The sequence below is a fragment of the Dermochelys coriacea genome, chromosome 10 (genome assembly GCF_009764565.3).
Source record: "Dermochelys coriacea isolate rDerCor1 chromosome 10, rDerCor1.pri.v4, whole genome shotgun sequence".
Lineage (NCBI taxonomy): Eukaryota > Metazoa > Chordata > Testudines > Dermochelyidae > Dermochelys > Dermochelys coriacea.
Window position 1 is genome coordinate 78,231,443 of NC_050077.1, and position 20,403 is coordinate 78,251,845.

Sequence of the window (20,403 nt, forward strand, 5' to 3'; positions counted from 1 at the left end):
TGACAGCTCATGCACCTTTAAAGGGAAGAGTTAATCCCTTTGCTCCCCAACTGGGGGTGTGGTGCATATATACTCCATCACACATCCTCAGACAAAATGGATCTAATCTTTCTAGGATGGTTTTGTGGCAAAAAAACAGGATTTAGGGCTCTGGTTTCTATTCCTGGCTCATCCAAGGTGGACCTGTGTGACCTTAGGCATCTTGCTTAATCTCTCTGTGCCTCATTTTTCCCATCCAGAAAACAGAAGATGATCATTTTTCCTCCCCTCATATGGGTGTTGTGAGGCTTAATTAATTAATGTTTATAAAGAGCGTGCGAGTCCCTCTGATGCGAGGTGCCACAAAATGACAATGGCTTGTTATTTAGTGTGACTATACTGATGGTGGAAGAAGACTTTTTAGTATGATATAAGAAGTAGGTCTAAATAATAATTCAGAGCTGTCTTGCTACCTGTAGGGACCACTCAGTTCTTCAAAACTACTCCAGGTGGCAACCTTGCCTAAGTTTGCTCAGCCCATGTTGTTCTGCTAATAGACTCTAACAGAATCCAAGTGTGTCTGCTTTTATGCACCTCCCTTTGGAAAGTCCCTCTAGCAGAGATTAAGGAAGTCATTGCCCTTTGCAGTTTCATGTCCCCATTGGAAAGTTGTCTCAGCACCGGTTTTTAGGATATTCTTTTGTTGTTGTTTTTTACTGTATGCACAAAATAATCCACAGCAAATGGATTGCCGTTTGTTCTTCTCTGTGTGCTTTCACAATGCAACAGTGCACAAATAATAAGCAAATGCTTCTTCCTTTCTTTTCTTTTCTTCTTTTAACCCAGGTACTGTGGACATGGGTGGCAAACAGTCCACAGTTGGCGATGTCTCCGTAGGCCACTCCCCTGTGATAGGAAGCATTCAGGACGCTTACAAAAGTGGAGACAACAGTAAGGCCCAAGAGCTGATTAAACTCTCATGTGAGGAGAACATATTACAAGTGGAAAAGGTAGAGTATGTATTATTTGTCATCAGGTCTCATTGGAAAAGAAACCTACCAACTTTGAGCTTGGATCTGCAGTTGTTTCTCCTGCAAAAGGCCCATTCACTTTTATCTTACAATATTACCCAGAAACCCGCAAAAGATTGGAGCCTTATTGTGCTGGGCACCACACATGCACAAAGTAAGAGGCAGACCTGCCTTAAACTTTCTAAATAGACAAGAGAGCCAATGATTTGGAGAGAAAACAGGCACAGGTAGGTGAATTGGCCTATCCAAGGTCACATAGCAGGTCAGTGGAGAGGGTGAAATCTTGGTTCCAGTAAAATCAGTGACAAAACTCCCATTGACTTTGATGTGGTCAGGATTTCACCCCAAGTTTCCCAACTCCCAGTCCTCTGCCCTGGCCACTGGACCTTACTGCAGTTTTGCCTGTGTGAGGATTGAATAAGCCCTGCAACATTTAGCTCTTCACTTCTAGATGCTATTTCAAGATGATCTGCTTGGTTGCAGGGAAGGGAAAAGATAACTCTTGCAACCTCATTTCAGAAACTGTCAATTAACCATTTGTTCTTCACTGACTGTTTAAAGTGAATGGTTTTACTCAGAAAAATGACTTTGTAAAAATGGTTTGGGGAGGAAGGAGGGGGTGGGGAGGGTGGTTTCCATGTTGTTTCATGATTCCAGAAAAAGAGGCCACTCATGGCAAAATACATTATAGATTATGGGGTAAATGGTTTAGTAATCTGTATTAGCCCAAGAGGGGCTTGTGCTTTGAGTTTTGTTTTTGTTCCATTTCTGTTTGGATGTCACTGGATATGATAAAGGGGTTGTTGCAGCCACTTGGACAAAGCTATTGGCTTCTTTCATGCCAAGAGTAGTATGACTTTTACCTCGCCTACCCTACTTATGGCTGCTGGTTCTTTTAGCTTTGACAGGAGAGGCTCATGTGTTTAGATCCAGAGGTCCCAGCTTCAGTTCCCAGCAAAGACCTCTCCAGGGGCATTGCCTAACACCAGCATCCGAGCAGGCACTAGTCATGGTGCAGTTTGGAACGATTGTGCAAATCTGCTCGGCAGGAGCTAATCACTCTAGATGTTCTGGGAGGTGGGGTTCCTTCAGGTCAAGGTTGAGGTTTCATATGAGGTAATTCAAAGGAAATGTACAATGTGTCTGGCTGACCTGAGCCTCTTCCAGAGTCTACATCACAGACCTCTATTATCTTTGGAAGATACTGGGTTGTTTTAATATAGAAAGAAAACTTGCATTCTGTGGTTACACAAAAAATGTACAATCTTATCTACTCAGTGTAGTAGACTGTTCCAGTACAGAAAACAGGTGGAGTCAGTGAGATAATTTAGAAAGGCATTTACAGAAAAGAGATTTTGTCAGCCGAGAGATTGGTTTGCCCAAAAGCCATAGTGTGTGTAATACAGTAATATAAAGTACTGAGTATTACAATCGGCAATGAAAGGCAGTCTGTATTCAGGCCCAGATTTGGGAGGTCTATATTCAGGCCCAGATTTTACTATATGCTTCCTCTGTGACCCTGCTCTCTTAATCTCTTTCTGTCTCAATTTCCCATCTGCAAAATGGAGATGATAATTCCCAGGGTGTTGTGAGGATAAATTCATTAGTGTTTGTGAATAGAGTTCATATACTACAGTGATGGGGGACATTTAAATACGTAGCTAGAAGGCCCCCGTCATCACTGTCTACCTATTTCATAGTCCTCAGAAAAAGATGCCAGAGGGAGAGATTGTCTTGCCTTATTATGCTGTGTTTTCTCCACTAGTGCCAGCTTTTGAGTATTGCATCAGCGTATGGAGATCTTCATGCAGTGAGGTATTTACTCAAGGAAGCGTTGGTGGGGTTACCGACGGAACCCAATGATGATAATCCGGCTGTGGTGGCAGCATATTTTGGACATGAGGACATTGTGAAGGAATTATTGGATTCTTTGCTCGGTACGTTGTTCGTCTGACTGTCTGTTGGTGACCAGCTTGTTCTCTACCTTCCCCGCCTAGTTTTGCCTCAGCCTCATGGGATTGCACAGTTGTGTTGCAGATTCAGACCAGCACTACTTTTCTTCTGCCTCCTCCGAGAAGGGAAAATGGGTAGCAGGATCTGATGTCCCTTGTGCCTTGAGACGACTTCCCTTCTGGGAAGAAATATTGAATGTTTGCTGACTGGAAATCGGACAAGAAGCCTTTTTTGGCAATCAATTCCCATCTGTCATCACAGCTGGGTTACATCCCAGCCCCTGCAGAGAACAGAGAGTATTTTCAGAAAGCACAATCCCACTTAAAAAAAGTGTGCTGGCACTCTGCAGTGGTACAGTTCAGATGGGCCGTTAGCCACAGCCTGTTCAGTGAGCACTGGTTCAAGCTCACAGGCAGCCCTACATTTTCTTCTCTTTTGCTGTTGGCTTTTTCAGCTTGTCTTTTCGGGAGGGTTGTTTGTTATTTTGAACATGTTATTTATTTTAATGAAGTGAAGTTACTGCTGATGAAAAAGACTAAAGCTCCAAACCCCAGTGTAAGAGCAAATGCAGTGTTCTGGTGCAGCCCTACAAGGTTGCAACTGCAGTACTCTAGGCATCAGGGCAGTCCGTTTTAAACTCCCGGTCCTTCATTCATGAGGGCTAATGGGCTTTTTGCCATTGACTTCAGTGGAAGCAGGATGAACCCGTTAAAAGACAGGTAGATGAGCTTTTAATTTTTAAAAACACATTTAGAAAGTGAAATATCAATAGAAATTTTTCCATCTCTATTAAATACAGTTTGGGGGTTGAGTTTAAATATCCCCCTGCGAGGTTTGCAATGCAGACATTGCGTTATTGTGCTGGGTCACTAAAACAGAAAATCACACTGGCCAGACCATTTTTATGACCCAAGCTGAGCAGGGGAAAGAGGAGGAAGCGAGCCACATTAAACAGTGAAAATTAAATTAGATTTTAAAAAATCTGTTCAGTCTCAGTCATCAATGATGGTTTTAGTAAGACAGGAAATTTAGATCAGTTTGAAGCTGACCAAGTCACTGTAGACTCTGAAGCTAACTAATAAGAAGATTGCAGTGATTTCTTTTACACTTTCTGGGTTTTTTTCTGAGTTACAAGCAGCATAACCTTCAGTAGATTTTTATGCAGGACTGCCCACTGATTACCATGAGAATATCATGCTTGGATCAGCACTAGGGCATGATGATAATAAATGACCTATATATCCAGTGCCAGAAGTCATGCTCTGGCAGATTTGCTACAATGACTCTCGTTGGGAAGGGATGGCCCAGTTAAGATGTTCGAGTCCATAGCTTACTGTTGACTGGCGCCTGGCTTTCGGGATATGAGATTTGGTGGTGTTATGGAGTTGCTAAGGGTGAAGAGGTTGAAGTAATTTCAACCGAGAAATTGTGAAGAAGTTGCATGAAAGTTCAAGCACGTAAAGTAGACCTTGCAGGGCTCCAGCTCGTGCCTGCTATGAATGTTTTATGCAGAATGTTACTTGGTAACATAAATGGAAACTGACTGTCAGTTCGTGCGTATTAAATATAAGTCTGGGAAGGTTTATGAGGAACACCTGCGGTGTATGCTGAGCGACCACGTCAGGAAACTATTTAATCATGTAAGGCAAAAGGCAGGCACATCCCTGCGCAAAGCCTAAGGAAATGGGCTATCGTGGGGGTTGGAAACCTACCCTCATCCACTTTGAAGCCTCTGGACTCAGTCATCCTGCTGGGATTTATGGACCCTCGATTCACCTAATTGCGGCCTGCTAACCAGCTACCAACCCTCTTCTGCACTGGCGTGTGAAGAGCTAGTACAGAACTTAGCACTAGCATGGGTGTGGAGTCTCCCTGAGTGCTGCTCTGCAGCCACATATCCCCATGGTGAGTCTAATGCTATTCTGGGCCCCCAGCACTGCTTGGTGAATGTTGTGAGAACTGCCCCTCATCTTGATGGGAAATGAAGAACAGAATGGAGCATTAGCATCCACCTCAGTTAAGAAAAGAGAGTGCATCTAGTCAGGTTAGGATTCCTCTAAAGGATCCTGTAACAGCATAGTCGACTGTCTGGCCATTTGGGGGCCTCTTACTGTATGTCCTGCCTTTTAAGTTGTTAACGATCAACTATCTCGCATCAAAAGCAGCAAATAAAGCCCATGTCTTATTGTTCTGATAGGTCCCAGTAATTTCCAGCGACTCCTGAACTGGATGCTGGCCATCTCCTGCCAGCAGGGACACTTGGCGATAGTTAAATTCTTAATCCTCACCTACAATGCTGACCCCGGGAGCTGCGCAGTAAGGAAGAATGAGTTTCCAATTCTTAAGAGATTACCACTGTATGCTGCTATAAAGGCAGGTATGTAATTGCAAAATCCGCAGCTGTGTCCCTTTTTTGATGATGATGATGTCTTCTAAAGAATGGGACAAATTCTCTCCCTCTCACGCTGATGTCAATGTGGATTGACTTATATGGAGTTATTATGGATTGACACCATTGTCAATTTGGCCCTGAGCCTTTTGTCAAATTTAAGGCAGAGCCCTGCAAAATGGAGTAAACTCAAACCATGGGAGACTCAGAACTTCCTCCAGTGGTAATTCTTATAATAAATTCTCAGTTTCAATTTTCTAGTTAGAATTTCTTTCTTTTTTTTTTTTAAACAAAGCAAGAACCTCATAAACAAACGTATCAGTCAGATACACTCTTTGAAACCTAGATCTGATCTGGAATGAATATCATGTATATTACAACACTGCTGCGCATACAGCTTTACAAGATGCTAAAAATGAAGCAGCAACCAAACTTCGTTCAGTGTTTTGAAGGTTTGACTGTAGCAAGGAGCATAGCTAGAGGAAACAGGCTTATTTAGTGTAGTTCCTTTTTTGCACACCCAAGCTGATTTTTTTTAAAAGGGTTAGTTCCATAGCTCCTTGTGACTTCATCCTTTTGAAAACAAGAGTACACATAGTCTGTCTTTTCTTTAAAGGGAATGAAGATATAGCTGTGTTTTTACTTCAGAACGGGGCTTGTTTTTGTTCTTACATCCTGATGGACAGTCCTGATTCTAGCAAGCACCTTTTGAGGAAATATTTCATAGAAACAACCTTACTACCTGGTAGCGCTCCAGCAAAAACAGTAAGTAGCCATTTATCTGTCTTCTGAGAAGGTGATATAAGAAAGCATCATACTAATAATTGATGCTTATCTTTGCATATTGTGCAATGAGTATTTTTTCTTCTCATCTAAGAGGTGGTTTGCTATCAGATACAGAGCAACCTGTCACTATGTCTGCTACAAAGTGGCTTACAAGTCAATGATGAAGTATAAGCCATAAATAATTGGGTCCATTAAACAATATCCTTTTGCAAGCCACAATATATATAGTCATTTCCACTTGGTCATTTTAATGTTATGCATGAACTATGATGGTGTTTGGGAAAGGAAAGGTTGGTTTTGTAGTACAGGCACTGGGTTGGGACTAAAGAAACCTGCATTCAATTTCTTGCTGTGTCACAGACTGCCTGTGTGACCATGAGCAAGTCACTTAATTTCTGTGTGCCTCAAAGCCTCATCCATCAAATATGGCCAAAAGAGCTTCTTTTCTCTCACCCTTTGTCTGTCTTGTCTATATAGATTGTAACAACATTAGGGCAGCCTCTTACTATGTCCATGTACAGTGCCTAGCACAGTAGGGCCCAGTGTCAGTCAAGGCTGTCAGGTGTCATTGCTGTAATAAAATGGTTCATATTTACTTTTCCATGCTCAGGTCGTTTATATGCCGTTTTTTGGTAGGATGTGTATGGGATGCAGTCATTTTGTTCCTCTGTGAATAAGAAACTATTAAGTTTTAGGTTGATTGGGGTTGGGGTGGGGGGCATTCATGACTTAGCCAGTGACTTATAGCCCAACCTCGGGCAGATCACTTAACTGCCTTGTGCCCCAGTTTCCCCACCTGTGATAATTGCTTTGAGATCCTCAGATGAAAGATGCTGTGTTAATGCAAAGTATTATTATATTTCACTGTTTTATCATACTTGCTTGACTACACTATCCTCTTCATTATTTCAACTTCAGTTATCCACAGCTCCCTCTTATCCAAAATTGGCTTATGTCCCACAACACCTGCTTTTGGAGCTACATAGATAGGTATGATGATCAGTAGAACATTTTCTCAGTACTCCAGCACCTTAATTATCTCAAATCACTTCCCTTCTCCTTTGATATTTAGATAACTGAGGCTAAAAATGAATATCTAACCCTGAGCCTTTAATAGTCATGTTCTTCATCAGAAAGATGTTCATCATGTTTCTTCATAGAAAATTGGGTGAGGGAGATGACATTGGCAAAAAGCTCTGCTTGTACAAATCCCATTGCAGGGTCAGTGCCGCTGTTTGCTCAGCACTTAGCACAATGGAGCCTCAATTCTGGCTTTATAGATATTTAATACTAATAAATAAAGGGGCTCTAGTGTTATACACTTCTCCATATGATTGCCAGAGCTCCCTCTGACTACTTGAGATAAAGCTGTACAAGACAGGAACTTCAATCCACACATGTCAATTCTGTTTTATCCAGTTGCCCTTTGATTTACTGAATCTCTTAATTTAATCAGGAGCACTAAATTCTGCCTTACTCATGCCTTGTCTACACTTAAGTCGTACGAGCATAGCTACATCAGTTAGCGATGTGAAAAACCCACATTCCCCTAGCTATGTCAGCAAAACCCCAGTGTAGACACAGCTTTGTTGACAGAAGAGGGGTTCTATCAGTATAGCTAACTGTCATCTGGGGAGGTGGTATTCCTACACTGACAGAAAAATTCCTTCTGTCTGTTTGGGCTGTGTCTACAGTACAGAGCTATGCTGATATAACTATACCAGCATAGGTTCCGTAATGTAGACATTGCCTCAGTTTTATATGGCCTGGAGAGGAAACTGATTCTTGCAAGTTCAGGGCTTGTTTTTAGTTTGCCCGGTGAAAGAAACTGCACTGTACATCCTTCTTCACATTTTCAAACCCACCTGTTAGAACTTAATATTAGGTATAAAGCACTGGGGTTGGGATATTCAAAGGAAGTTAGGGACACAAATCGCAGACACTGGCTCCCAAAAGTTGCTTGGAAACTCCGAGCTATGATTTTATTTATATTCATTCTATGTCTGTGTAGCCCTCACTAAAATACCCAAGAGCTATGAAATACAGAAAACCTCTATGGACCAAATTATCAGTGGAGTGTTGGGGAGGACTCCATTTATGTGCGTACAACCTTGCACAGACAGGAAACAGGACACGCATTTGTGTACACAAATAGCGTTTATTCTGCAAATTCTGTCAGTTGCATGCATATGTGATAGTGAGCAAAAAACTTCTTTGTGGAAGTGCATGCACTTAAGAATTGCATGTGCACACATGGACCATATTAAAAAAATATTGTTCTATGCATATAAATACTGTACTATAAATGCATTATTGACAGTCCATTAAAAGTCTTGTGAAGTCATGCAGGATTTACCCTTAGCTTTTTTTTTAACTTCACCAGCCTGTACATTGGCCCAATTTATACTTGTCTGCAATCAAAATGGAATGACATAAAGTGAGTAAAATCTCCAATAAAGCTGTTCTTTTAACGGATTACGCCAAAACACTTGTCACCAAAACTGTGATGGTTTCCCAGACTGCAGAATTGCACAGGTCACAGCCTTTTGTGCAGCAATAAATTGTCCTGCAAAACATTCAAGTTTAGGCTCCTGGCCAAGCTGTCACTTTAACTCTGTGATTATATGCTACTAGCTTCACAGGAGGCTGATGCTTGTAAATGTAGGGGTTGCATTATGTAATGTGAGAAAGAGGCTGGATGTCATATGTCACAAGAACAGCAGGTGAGTTTCTGTAGAGTTAAGGGCATTTACTACAGTCTGGAGCTAGCAAAATAGTTTTATATGAGACTCCCAAGGAAGTGTAGGTGGAAGAAAGTGGGGATGAGTCTAAAGTGATTTCTTAGCTTTTGATGACAGATAAATAAAAAGAGATTAATTAAGCCCAAGAATGCCTGAATAGCAGCTAAGACAACTAAGTAACATACTCCTGCTTGTGCAGAAGACGTGCTTTCCAACGGAGTAGATATCCCACTTGAATACATCGCAGAATACAGGTCTGAAGTGCAGTACAGGAATTTGTTTTCCTTGTGAACATCCTGACAATATTTAACATAAGCTCTATTATAAATGGCTTAATACTTTGCTGTTTTTAAACCAAGCGTGAAGAAGAGAGGAGTTTGGAACGATGAATCAATTAGCAGAAACTTGGCCCTGTTTCTCATGGTTGCTGTTTATTTTTGTATGTTGAATATTTTAGGTTTTCTGTTTGATTAGCTTTGATATACTGGGCCAGAATTCACATCTAGTGTAAATCCCCTGATATCAAAGGACTCCTGCCAGGCATGAAATTGGCCTGATGTCTTTGTGAAGTTCAGGTCTTTGAATAACAGTTCAAGAAAGCGCTTACATGTGCACTTAAAGTTGATTGTGTGCTTAAGTGCTTTCCTGACTAGGGATGGTTTGCTGAATTCAGGCTGGGACGAATATGCCCCCAATGCCCAGCTTGAAGGAGGAAAGTAAACATTATCTTCTTCTTTCCTCTAATTAAAGCAAGGACTAGACAACAGCAACCACTAAGATAGGACAATTTGGCACCAGACTCCATAGCATCCCATGGGAATTAGAGACTAACTTTCTCCGTTTGAGTGAGGCAGACCAGGTGGTAATATTTTTAGTCTCAGGCCAGGACAAAAAAAGAAAAGAAAAGAAAAGAAAAGAGATTACTCCATCTTTGCTTTCAGAGGATGGAAAACATCCCAGTTAGGTGCTCAAAAGAGGTGCTGGCTCTTTGCACAGCAGTGAACTTCCCCTAGTATTGCATACAAGATTTTATTATTAGGACAGCCTGTTTACACCTACTGTACCTCTCATATATCCGCAATGCTGTACTGAGCACTACTTGCTTTCACTCCGTCACACTACAGAAGGAGAAAGATGAAGGGCTAATTCTCACTTTTCTTAAGCCTGTTTCTCTTTTTTTTCCCAATATAAAAATCCACCCAACCGTTGCCACAATAAAAAGAGGAAACGCTCCATTTATATAGGAACAGGTTGCAATCACCAAAATATCCACTGCGTTAAAGTGTAGGTTGAGCAGGCCACAGATTCCAGACATTCAGATGAATGTAGTCTGTACACAGATATATCTAACTTTCCAGCTGCATGTAGTGTCAAGAATATTTTTTTCCATTACAAATAGGAAAAGAGCAAAATAAACTGTTGCAACTTTCCTAATGAGCCCTTTTGCCAAGGTGTGTGTGTGTGTGTGTGTGTGTGTGTGTGAGAGAGAGAGAGTCTTCTTTGGCTTCTTCACCATGCTGATTGCTGCTATCAGTTACTCTATTGCTGATACAGAAATCTTCACTGGCTATGCCCCAGTGTCACTCTGGCATTGGGCCTACAATCCTTACATTGTCCCTTCCATGGCAAGAGCGGCAGTCTATTAGACCAAGTCAAGCCAGCTAAAGAAAGTGGATGATGCAACATTTTGGTTCAGGTACAAGAGCTTATCAGACAGCCTAGTTTTCTGGTAAATAATATTTGCTCATTAGTAATTAGTAAATCAGCATCACCACACCCAGCAGAAGAATTTTAACTAGGAAAGAATTTTAGAAAGTAATTTAGCTAGAAAGGATTTTTATTCTTCTGCAGAATAAAATAGCCAGCTGCTTGCCAAGATTGAAAGGAAATTACAGAATAGGACAAACAGCAAAACTCCAGCCAATTATCCTACACCTCCTTTGATTGTGGATGCATAATGTAACCAAAGTCTTCCATTTAGAAGCAGCAGGCAGCTCCTGACTAGTTCCAGTTAGTTTTCAAGACTGGGAAGGGGTCAGATGATTGAAAAATGCTTACCATGGTAGGGGGAAAGGAGTCTGTAGAAGCCTTCTTTGGTGGTATTGAAACCAGTAAGTGATTCGCTGGCAGGCTGTGTATAGAGACTGTTAGTCTATTAGGACTTGAGAGCATCGGGCGCACTCTGTGGAGCCAATAACAGAATAGTTGTATGGCTTCAATGCAATGCCACTCTACGCTTGTTTATTAGAATCGCTGGGGTTCTGAGAGTTTGACATTCATGGAGACAGGCTTGCCTGCGAAGCTAGGGGAGATCATTAAGTGCTAGCTAGGAAAGAAAGCTCCTTTCTTGATGGCATTGCAGCCAAGTTTTGTTTCAACTTATTATGATATAAAGACAAAATCCAGGGCCAAATTCATCCCTGCTGTAACCCCATTGACTTTAATGTGTTTACACTAAGGATACATTTGGCTCACTATTCTTAAGCCAGACAGCAAGATTTGACTCATGCTTCTCGCTTCCAAGGCTCATATATGAGAACGTTGTGAGTCCAAGAACCAAAATCAGAAGGACAAGTCAGTGCAAAAAGCTTAATGCCAAGATTTTCAAGATGCCTAGGGGATCTGGATGCCCAATTTGGGTCTTAATCCCTTAGGTGGCTTTGGAAGTCAGCCTGAGTGCTATAGTGATAGATTTCTATACCATTAAATAACCTCAGGATCATGACTTTGTAAATGATACACAATAATAGAAGGGGAGTACTTATGGCACCTTAGAGACTAACAAATTTATTTGAGCTCCTTTTCTTTTTGCGAATACAGACTAACACGGCTGCTACTCTGAAACCAGTAATAGAAGGGTAAGACACGAATGAGAGGCAGATGAGACACATAGTCTTACTTGCACCCACAGAAGCATGGTAGTTCTATCTATTATTATTTGTTATGCTTATGGTAGTGCCTAGGGTCCGACTGAGAATGGGCCACATTGTGCTAGGCCCTGTACAAATGTAGACACAGTCCGCCCCTAGTTCTTTACAATCTACAGAGACAAGATGGACAAAGGGCAGAGGAAGGGGACAGAACACAGAAGCAACGTGAACAATGTGATGGCGGCAAAGGTCGTGTCAGCGCCATGATTTGTTGCTTTTGTTGTTTGAGTCCACTCAGTGGAAGGGGATTAGCTCAATGGAGAGACAGAGAGAGGGAGGGGCTGGAGCAAACAGCCAATCAGCACAGCAAGGAGAATGTTCAGCGTGAGGCCTGTAGAAAAAAGTCCGACAACCCCATCAGTGTCCATCAACCCCTGCTTGAACAGCTTTCTGCGGCTGCGGTGCCCCTTCAGTCTCCATCCGGTTTCCCTCTGCCCTTTCTTTCCAAAAAGCCACGTGGCTGAGGAGAGGGGGCTACCACATGGGCCCTAGTGCCTCCAAAGGGTGGAAAGCTCTTCTTTTACAGTTCTGGGGCTGGAACGGTTCCAGCTGGGCCCCATTTGCCTCCTTCCTCTACCCTGCTTGAGCTGTCCTTATGTATTTCTCCTCCCAACACCCCTGTGAAGTAGCAAAATGCTGTTATCCCCATTTTGCAGATAGGGAAATGAGCCATGGAGTCTAGCCCAAGGCCACACAAGTTGTCTGCAGTAGAGCAGGGACAGAATCTAGGTCTCTGGGGTCCCTGTTCACAACCTTCACTAACCCATCCTTCCTCCCCTAGAGTGGAAACTAAACAACCAGGCTGGCTAACACCTGGCACATGATTCCCAACACTGCGAGAATGTCAGAGCACTGCATAATATAGGTCCCATATGTGGCTGCAGTCCCTAAACATAGCATTTTGGATGGAACAATAGCCCAGGCTTTTGGCTGCAACTCTGGATTTCCATATTTTTGTGGGTTTAACTCAGGAATTCAAATTGTCTTTCACACATCCACAGCAATTTGGAGTGGAATGGTTGGGGAAACCCTTAGAATATTTCCCTGCAAAATGAGTGCTAGACTATTGACATAAAGCTCATGTGTGAAACATTTTCATTGTGTGCCTAGCCAAGGGGGGGTCCTCATTTTTGACTGCGTGTCCTAGGCGCTATGGTAATACACATAAATAATAATAGGTTTCAGAGTAGCAGCCGTGTTAGTCTGTATTCGCAAAAAGAAAAGGAGTACTTGTGGCACCTTAGAGACTAACAAATTTATTTGAGCATAAGCTTTCGTGAGCTACAGCTCACTTCATCGGATGCATTTGGTGGAAAACAGTGGGGAGATTTATATACACACACAGAGAACATGAAACAATGGGTTTTATCATACACACTGTAAGGAGAGTGATCACTTAAGATGAGCCATCACCAGCAGCAGGGGGGGAAGGAGGAAAACCTAAATAATAATAGTGATGATAATGCTAGTGGCACCTTAGACTATTAACACTGAAATAACCTTTGAAATATAACTTCACTGTTTGTTTTGTTCTTTGCAACTTGGATGAGGAGGTTCTGTTTATGGAAGGTTTCAGGTACAGTCCGGACTCCCACCCCATCTGTATTGCTCCAGAAGTACAAAGCACAGGGAAAGCCATCTTAACCGGCTGGTGGAGGATTTCCCCCAGCCAGGGGTTACCTCAGCTGGTGGAGAGCTTCTCAATCTTAACAAAGCGGGTGTGTTAGGCATGGCCGGAACACTGCTGGGCTCCAGTGCTCCCTGCCTGCTGGAATGGGCCCTCGGGCTCGTAGCCAGCCGAGCACAACTAAAGCTGTGTCTCTGATGAGAGCTAATGAGTATAAATAGCCGTGTAGCTGTGGTAGCCTGGGTAGTTGCCGCAGAGGCCTGGCTGAGCCATGCCAAGTACCAACCCTCCTGAAACCAGTGGGTATGTACTTAGCGCTTCTCAGCCAGGCCACCTCTGCTTCTACCTGAGCTTCCAGGCCTACATAATGCGCGATACCGCCAGTACGTGTACACCAGCAGGGGAATCACACCCTGGCTCGTAGTGTAGACATAGCTTTAGAGTAATAATGAGGCTATCATGTGACTGCCAACTGGCCCCAGGATAGGTACTGAGGAACAAAGGTGGCATACAGCCACCTTGTTTCCAAATCCTTCCCCCCAGTCCTGTGCCAAGGACTGCTTGTTGCGGTTGCTGTGCTCTGCTTCTCAGGCCTAGCGTCTCCTGATGTTTAAATGAAAACAAACCTTGTCACTGAAATAATAATTAGAAACTGATGAAATATTTCAATTCTTCTGTTTATATAGGGGATCTGATTCTTCCCTCTGCTCCCATAAGGGGAAGGGACCCAGATCAGACTCCTCTCATACCAAAGGGTGGGAGTGGCATTGCCACTTACCTGCCTCCTCCTGTGGAAGCACCTCCACAGGTGCACAGCAGCTGGGAGGAGGCAGGCTAAGAAGATGGCTGATTTCCATTGAGTCATTGCCCCTGGTGCACTCCTCCACGGAGTGAGAAATACTTTGCAGGGCTAGGTGAATGATAGAGTAGACAGCACATGACTTGTCTGTCTTTCTGCCTAGATACTTATACTATGATCACCTTTGTGGTACCAGCTCAAACGCTATTCCCAATCTTGCCTCCTGATGCAGGTGTCAGAGATGTGGGGAGCAAGGCAATCAGTGGACAGCCTCTTGTTCCCTAGATTTGTAGATTTTTAAGCCCAGGCAGGACCATTATGATTTACTCTCACCTCTTGCATAACAAGCCGTAGAATTTCACCCAGGCCGTTTCTACACATAAGAAGTTTTCTGGTTATATCAGCAAACCCTCCTAGTGTAGACACAGTTTATACCAGCGGAAAGATCATTTTGCTGGCATAGCTTGGACCAGTTCCCCAAACAAAACAGGCTGTGCTGGCAAAAGGACTGTTTTTGCCAGTATAACTGTGCCTATACTAGAGCTTTCCCTGGCACGACTATGTCAGTAAAAAATCACCTCTTTAATTGACATAGCTGGCAAAACTTTTAAGGCTAGACCAAGCCCAGGTCACTCTTGCATCAAGCCCATAAATTCTGGTTGAATCAGAGCATGTCATTTAGAAAAACATCGAGTCTTGATTTAAAGACTCTAAGTGATGTAGAATCCCCTGCGGAAGTTGTTCCAATTGTAAGTTCCCCTCACGGATAACAGACTTATTTCTAGTCTGAATTTATCTAACTTCAGCTTCCAGCCATCAGATCTCGCTGTGCCTTTGTCTGCTAGATTAAAGAACCCTCTACTATTAGAAATCTTCTCCCCAGGGAGATACTTACAGACTGTGATCTAGTCCCCTCTTAACATTGTCTGAGGCCAGGTCTACACTAGAAACTTTTACCAGCATAGTAATGTTGGTTAGGGGTGTGATTTTTTGATTGATTGTTTTGCAGATTTTCCATGCTGGCACATAGCCTTTGGGTAGATGCAGTTATAGTGGTGTAAAATCAGTATAAGCTATACAGGCCAAAGCACTTTTTGCTGGTATAAGTTTTGTCAATACTAGGAGGTTTTGCTGGTATAGCTAAGCTGGTAAACCTTCTAGTGTAGACCTAGCCTTAGATAAGCTTCTTGAATCCCACATGTTTGAATCTTTCCCCCACCTCTTCCTGGTGAAGGGGCAATCTGGGTAATGACCGGAAAGAAATTCTGCTAGCTTATCTGCCCATGTTTTCTCTCCTCATATGGAAGAGTTTTTCCCAAGTTTGGGGATGATTTAGCTGAAGTTTTATTAACTCCCACAACCCTGTTGTGCCAGCACTAATTGGCACCATCCTTCTGATTGTATTCTGGAATGATGGCAGTGGAGGAGGGTGCCCAGGCCTGTCTGTGTTTTATGCCCTCTTTATACCATAACTCCAAAGTCTGCCCACTGATTTTTGTCTAATGCTGTAAATAAATTGGCTTTTGGGCTGATACAAGCTTCAGCTGGGAGTAAATGTTTACAGTTGACATATAAAATATAGCCACTGGGGTTTGTAATGCACAGACCATTAAATGGACAGGCACAAGAGACTCTGTGATAAAACTGCATTCACTTGGTGTCATTGTAAAATCTCTGAAATGTACTTTACACAGGGTGCTCTGTAGTCACCATTGCACTGGATGCCCTGGGTAATTTGATTTCTCACTGTGGACTGGTGAAGCCTGTGTCAGATGCCATGGCCACACAGCAGTGTGATGTGTGTGGCCTTGGGCAAGTCCAAGGCCCTCTGTGCCTCATTTTTCCCATATGCATAATGGGGATAATAATAATAATTTCCTTCTTACTTCGCAGGGAGTTTCTGAGGTTTCGTTAGTGAATATTGGTTAAGTGTTTTTATGTCTAAAGAACTATATGTATCCTGTATATTGTTACTGTTATTTGTTAGACTGCACAATTATTCATAATAATTCCACTTTCCTCTGCATCTTCCCACTTGCTATTCTTTATCTGGAATTCTGTATACCAAATAAGCATTTGGGATCAACCTGGAAACCACCCTTGTATTTCCTTTTAATTTAAAATAAAATGTAAAAGTAAATCACGGGGCTATAAATTCAGAATTTTAAAGGAAATGAAATCAGCTTATCAGTTGCTTGCTGCCTCCTGGTGGTGCATTCATGAATCACTCCATTAATCCCAGTTTTTAGGGTTTAGCATTATATCGTGTAGCACAGGGGTAGGGAACCTTTTTTCTGTTACAGGCCACTGACGCACATAAAAAAATTAATCTCTGGCCCCTCACCTTCCATGGGGGGCACGGAGGCTTGGGGCTTTCCCCTGTGGCAGGGCAAGCCGGCGATTGCAGCTCCAGCCCGGGGAAGAAGTGCCAAGACTCAGGACTTCTCCCCCTCCCAACCCCTGCGGCGGGGCAAGCCAGCACTTGCAGCTCCAGCGCTGTGGGCCAGATGAAATTTACATGGGCCTGATCCGGCCCATGGGCCATAGGTTCCCCACCCCTGCTATAGCATCTGAAGCCTCTCTTGGGGTAAATTTTCAAAAGCACCTAAATCTCATTTTCAAATGTTACTCAGGAACTTTGCAGCCTGTGCCTCCAACCAAATTAATGGCACTTAGGCTTCCAAGTCACTTAGGCACTTTTGGAAGTGTTGCCCATTTTTTTTTTCAATACAGAGATGATCATTAGATGGTCACATTTTCCCAAGTGTTCATGTTAGTTCAGGCTTCCACTTTGTTTTAGCCTTTAACAACTTTCAGATTTTCTTTGAACAAAGGATACAGTGTTCTTTTTGTCCTGTTCTCACAGGCCTCTGTAGTATCAGCAATGGAGTTTGCTGCCCAAATGGTGCTATTTTGCCAATTTATTTCTAACTTCATGAGCAAATTTCCCCTGTTCACAAATTCTCTTTCCAGTAGGGCAGCTCTCATTCTTCCCGTGGTCTGGACATGCCTTTGTAAAACACTCCTTGAAATGGCTCAGAGTTGGTGATGTTCCAAGGTTTGATAGGGAAGAATGATACATGTGAAAATATTATGTATTCTAGCAAACAGCCCACCAGCGATAAATCTTATTCTACTGCTGCTAATCTCGTACTGGAACTCCCTCTTAGGGCCGGTCCAGACTGGGCAGTTTTGGACTGGTGTTGCTAGTCTGATGTTGCTGCAGTGGTACAGACCTCTCATGTACATGTGATTTGCACTAGTGTAATTTACCATAGTTTGACTACACTGGTGTGTGAAATTTTTTACCCAAGTGCAGCATATCTTCCTTATGGGCTTGCACTGACTCCTTTCCAGAAGCTCTTAAGCAGCACTCCTTGAGTGCTTAGCACTCTTCACCCCACATCTCAGATGTGGGTGCAATCCTGCACCTGCTTCACACGAACAACTCTAAACTAGTCCTTGTAAGAGTGTCACTTGGAGGAAATCTAACCTGTACATCCAGAGGTGCAAGGATCCCCCTGGCAAAGGACCTGGTATAGCTTCAAGACACGAAAGAGGTGGGGAAGCTGGGATTTAAGAAGGACTTGCAGTATGTATCCACATGTAGGTTCTCAGGCTGTGTCCATCACTGAGGTATCTGAGTGCCTTCTGGATGGCACAGAGCTCCTCTCTCTACACAGTATAGGATAGGGCAGGGTTTGAGGATCTACCTGTATCCTACAGAGAAGAGTGTGTAGGTTTCATGGAAGACCACTTCACCCTGGACCACCTCTGTAGCGATTCCACTGCTTAGGCTGGGCACTGGGTCATTGGATGAAGCCCACGTAGCAGCTTCGTGATCCGGGCCTCTGACATCAATGCATTATTTCATAGCTGGGTCATCTGAGTTCCTAGAAGCTAGTTGCATGGAAAGTGAAGCACTTACAGCTCACTTGATGATTTGTTAGTATTGTAACAGGCCCTGGCTTATTACCATAAGGCAAGTGAGTCATATTAAAATTGCTTTTTGTTCTTTCTTTGGCATACAGGCACTGTCTGTGAGTTGGTCAAATCTCAAGCTGCCTTGGGTGGATCTGGACTGGCTCATTGATATCTCATGTCAGATAACTGAGCTCGATCTGTCTGCCAACTGCCTGGCCTCCCTCCCATCCGTGATTCCGTGGGGACTGATAAACCTCAGGAAACTGAACCTATCTGACAACCAGCTGACGGAACTGCCCAGCGTCCAGTCATCCGATGAAATTATATGCACAAGGTATGTGTGCTGTATCCTTAAATCAAAGGATAGCAAGTGCAAAGAGCTGCTTCAGATCAATCAGTTGTACATGTGTGATAGACTGAAACCTGAAGAGAACAAATGAACCTATGCCCCTTGGGCAGATGAAGAGCTTCTTGGTTTTATCTTTTCATTACGAAGACTCAGTTCTGCTCCATACTTTATAATACAGTTATTTCCAAGTTAATTATCAGGATGATCATGTTTTAAAGTGTGGCTTTTGTCATGGCTTGTGAGAATATGTCATACCTCTGCCCAAGGGGAGCTAAAAATGTGATAAAATAGATGTCTTTATACAACACTAGACATTGCTCATGCTTTTATTTATGTTTTGTTGGATGTTTTTCCACACTTGCAGGTTACTTGAGGTGGATGTGTCCATCAACAGGCTCTGTATTCTCCCTTCTGGATTCCTTCATCTCATAAAACTTCAAAAACTCATTGCCACCAAAAATTATCTGGAAAAGTTATTTGATGAGGAAAGTGGTATGTTAGCTCCAGTGATCAGTGTTACCCTTACACTTTTCAGTCCCAGGCCTGATCTTGCAAGGGGCACCCAAGCTTCCTTTGACCCCTAATCCACCAAAGCCAATGGTGGTTGTGAGGGTGCTTAGTACAGCTATGGGATCTTCATCCAAAGCACACTGAAGTCAACAGTCTTTCTGCTGACATCACTGGGTTTTGGATCAGACCCACAAAGTACTGAGCACTATGCAAGATTAGACCCCGAGTGACAGCCCTTCACTAAATTTGTGGTGGTTTGTATTTTCTAGCAACTAATTGGATTGGATTAAGGAAACTGCAAGAACTTGATGTGTCTGACAACAGATTGGTGGAGCTCCCCACACTGTTCCTTTACTGCTTCAAATCCCTAACGATCCTCAATGTTTCCAGAAACAATCTGAAGGTGTTTCCAGACCCCTGGGCCTGCCCCTTGGTAAGTCAAACTGCTTTGCTGGGAGCAAAAGACTGAGGAAAGCTTTCCACTCACAGGACAGTGCAAAGAAATGGGATGTGCTACATTAAGACTCTGTCTAGCTTCTTAGGCTGAAAAGCTGGTCTCTCAGTGCAGTGGTGATACCAGGGTGATTTTAACTTTTGGATTTTCAAGGTGGTTTTTTGGAGATCCACTGAAGTTCAACTCTGTTCTTATGGATATTCCCAGTAGGGCCAATGGTACCGCTGCCATGGATAAAGCAAACAGCTTGGACCCTGGGTATATGACTGAAGGATGTACTGGGTCATGTTACAAAACCCACAGCCTTCCTTCAGATTAACTTTAATCAAGCCAGTGGATACATTATGAGACATCAATACCCGCATGTCATTGTGTATTTCAGGAGGAGATAAATGTCAGTGTTTCATGGATAGTGGTAAAAAATATTGAGTGCAAGAATGTATTTTGTTGGTTAAATATATATTTGTGGGGGAAGAGTTACAGTCTTCAAAGTAACAATTAGAATGCATATCCTTAAAAATGGATTTGCCTATCAATTAGGTGTATGCTTGTAGAGTTTATTGGGGGTTGCTTGGAATTAGACTTGCAGGAATGGGATCTTAGACCTACAAGTGTACAATTCCTTGTTATGCAGTAGTTAAAAAAAAAAAACTAGGAAGGCTGCATGAATCAAACGTGTTAATGTATAAAACCTGTGACAATTGATTAGCATGTTTCTTGAAAGATGTATGTGTCTTAGAATTTGTTATTGTCTCAGTATTTTGTTTTTCATGCTTCCAGAAATGTTGTAAAGCATCTAGAAATTCATTGGAGTCCCTCCCAGACACATTGACTGTTTTCTGGAAACATCACCTCAGAGAAGTGGATTTTTCTGAGAACTCACTAAATGAAGTTCCACAAGGACTTTTCCAACTTGAAGTAAGTGTAAAAC

General features: G+C 42.8%; 1 protein-coding gene across 3 annotated transcripts in view; it reads left to right on the forward strand.

Moving 5' to 3' along the window:
• LRRK1 (leucine rich repeat kinase 1) overlaps positions 1–20,403 on the forward strand; it is a 109,589-nt gene that overhangs the window by 31,758 nt on the left and 57,428 nt on the right. For all 3 annotated transcript variants that reach the window (XM_038418730.2, XM_043494558.1, XM_043494559.1), the window contains 8 exons: positions 826–989; positions 2,776–2,947; positions 5,161–5,340; positions 5,969–6,117; positions 18,267–18,493; positions 18,873–19,000; positions 19,288–19,451; positions 20,253–20,390. In XM_038418730.2, coding sequence (XP_038274658.1) covers positions 826–989; positions 2,776–2,947; positions 5,161–5,340; positions 5,969–6,117; positions 18,267–18,493; positions 18,873–19,000; positions 19,288–19,451; positions 20,253–20,390 — 1,322 coding nt within the window. The remainder of the gene's footprint in view (positions 1–825; positions 990–2,775; positions 2,948–5,160; positions 5,341–5,968; positions 6,118–18,266; positions 18,494–18,872; positions 19,001–19,287; positions 19,452–20,252; positions 20,391–20,403) is intronic.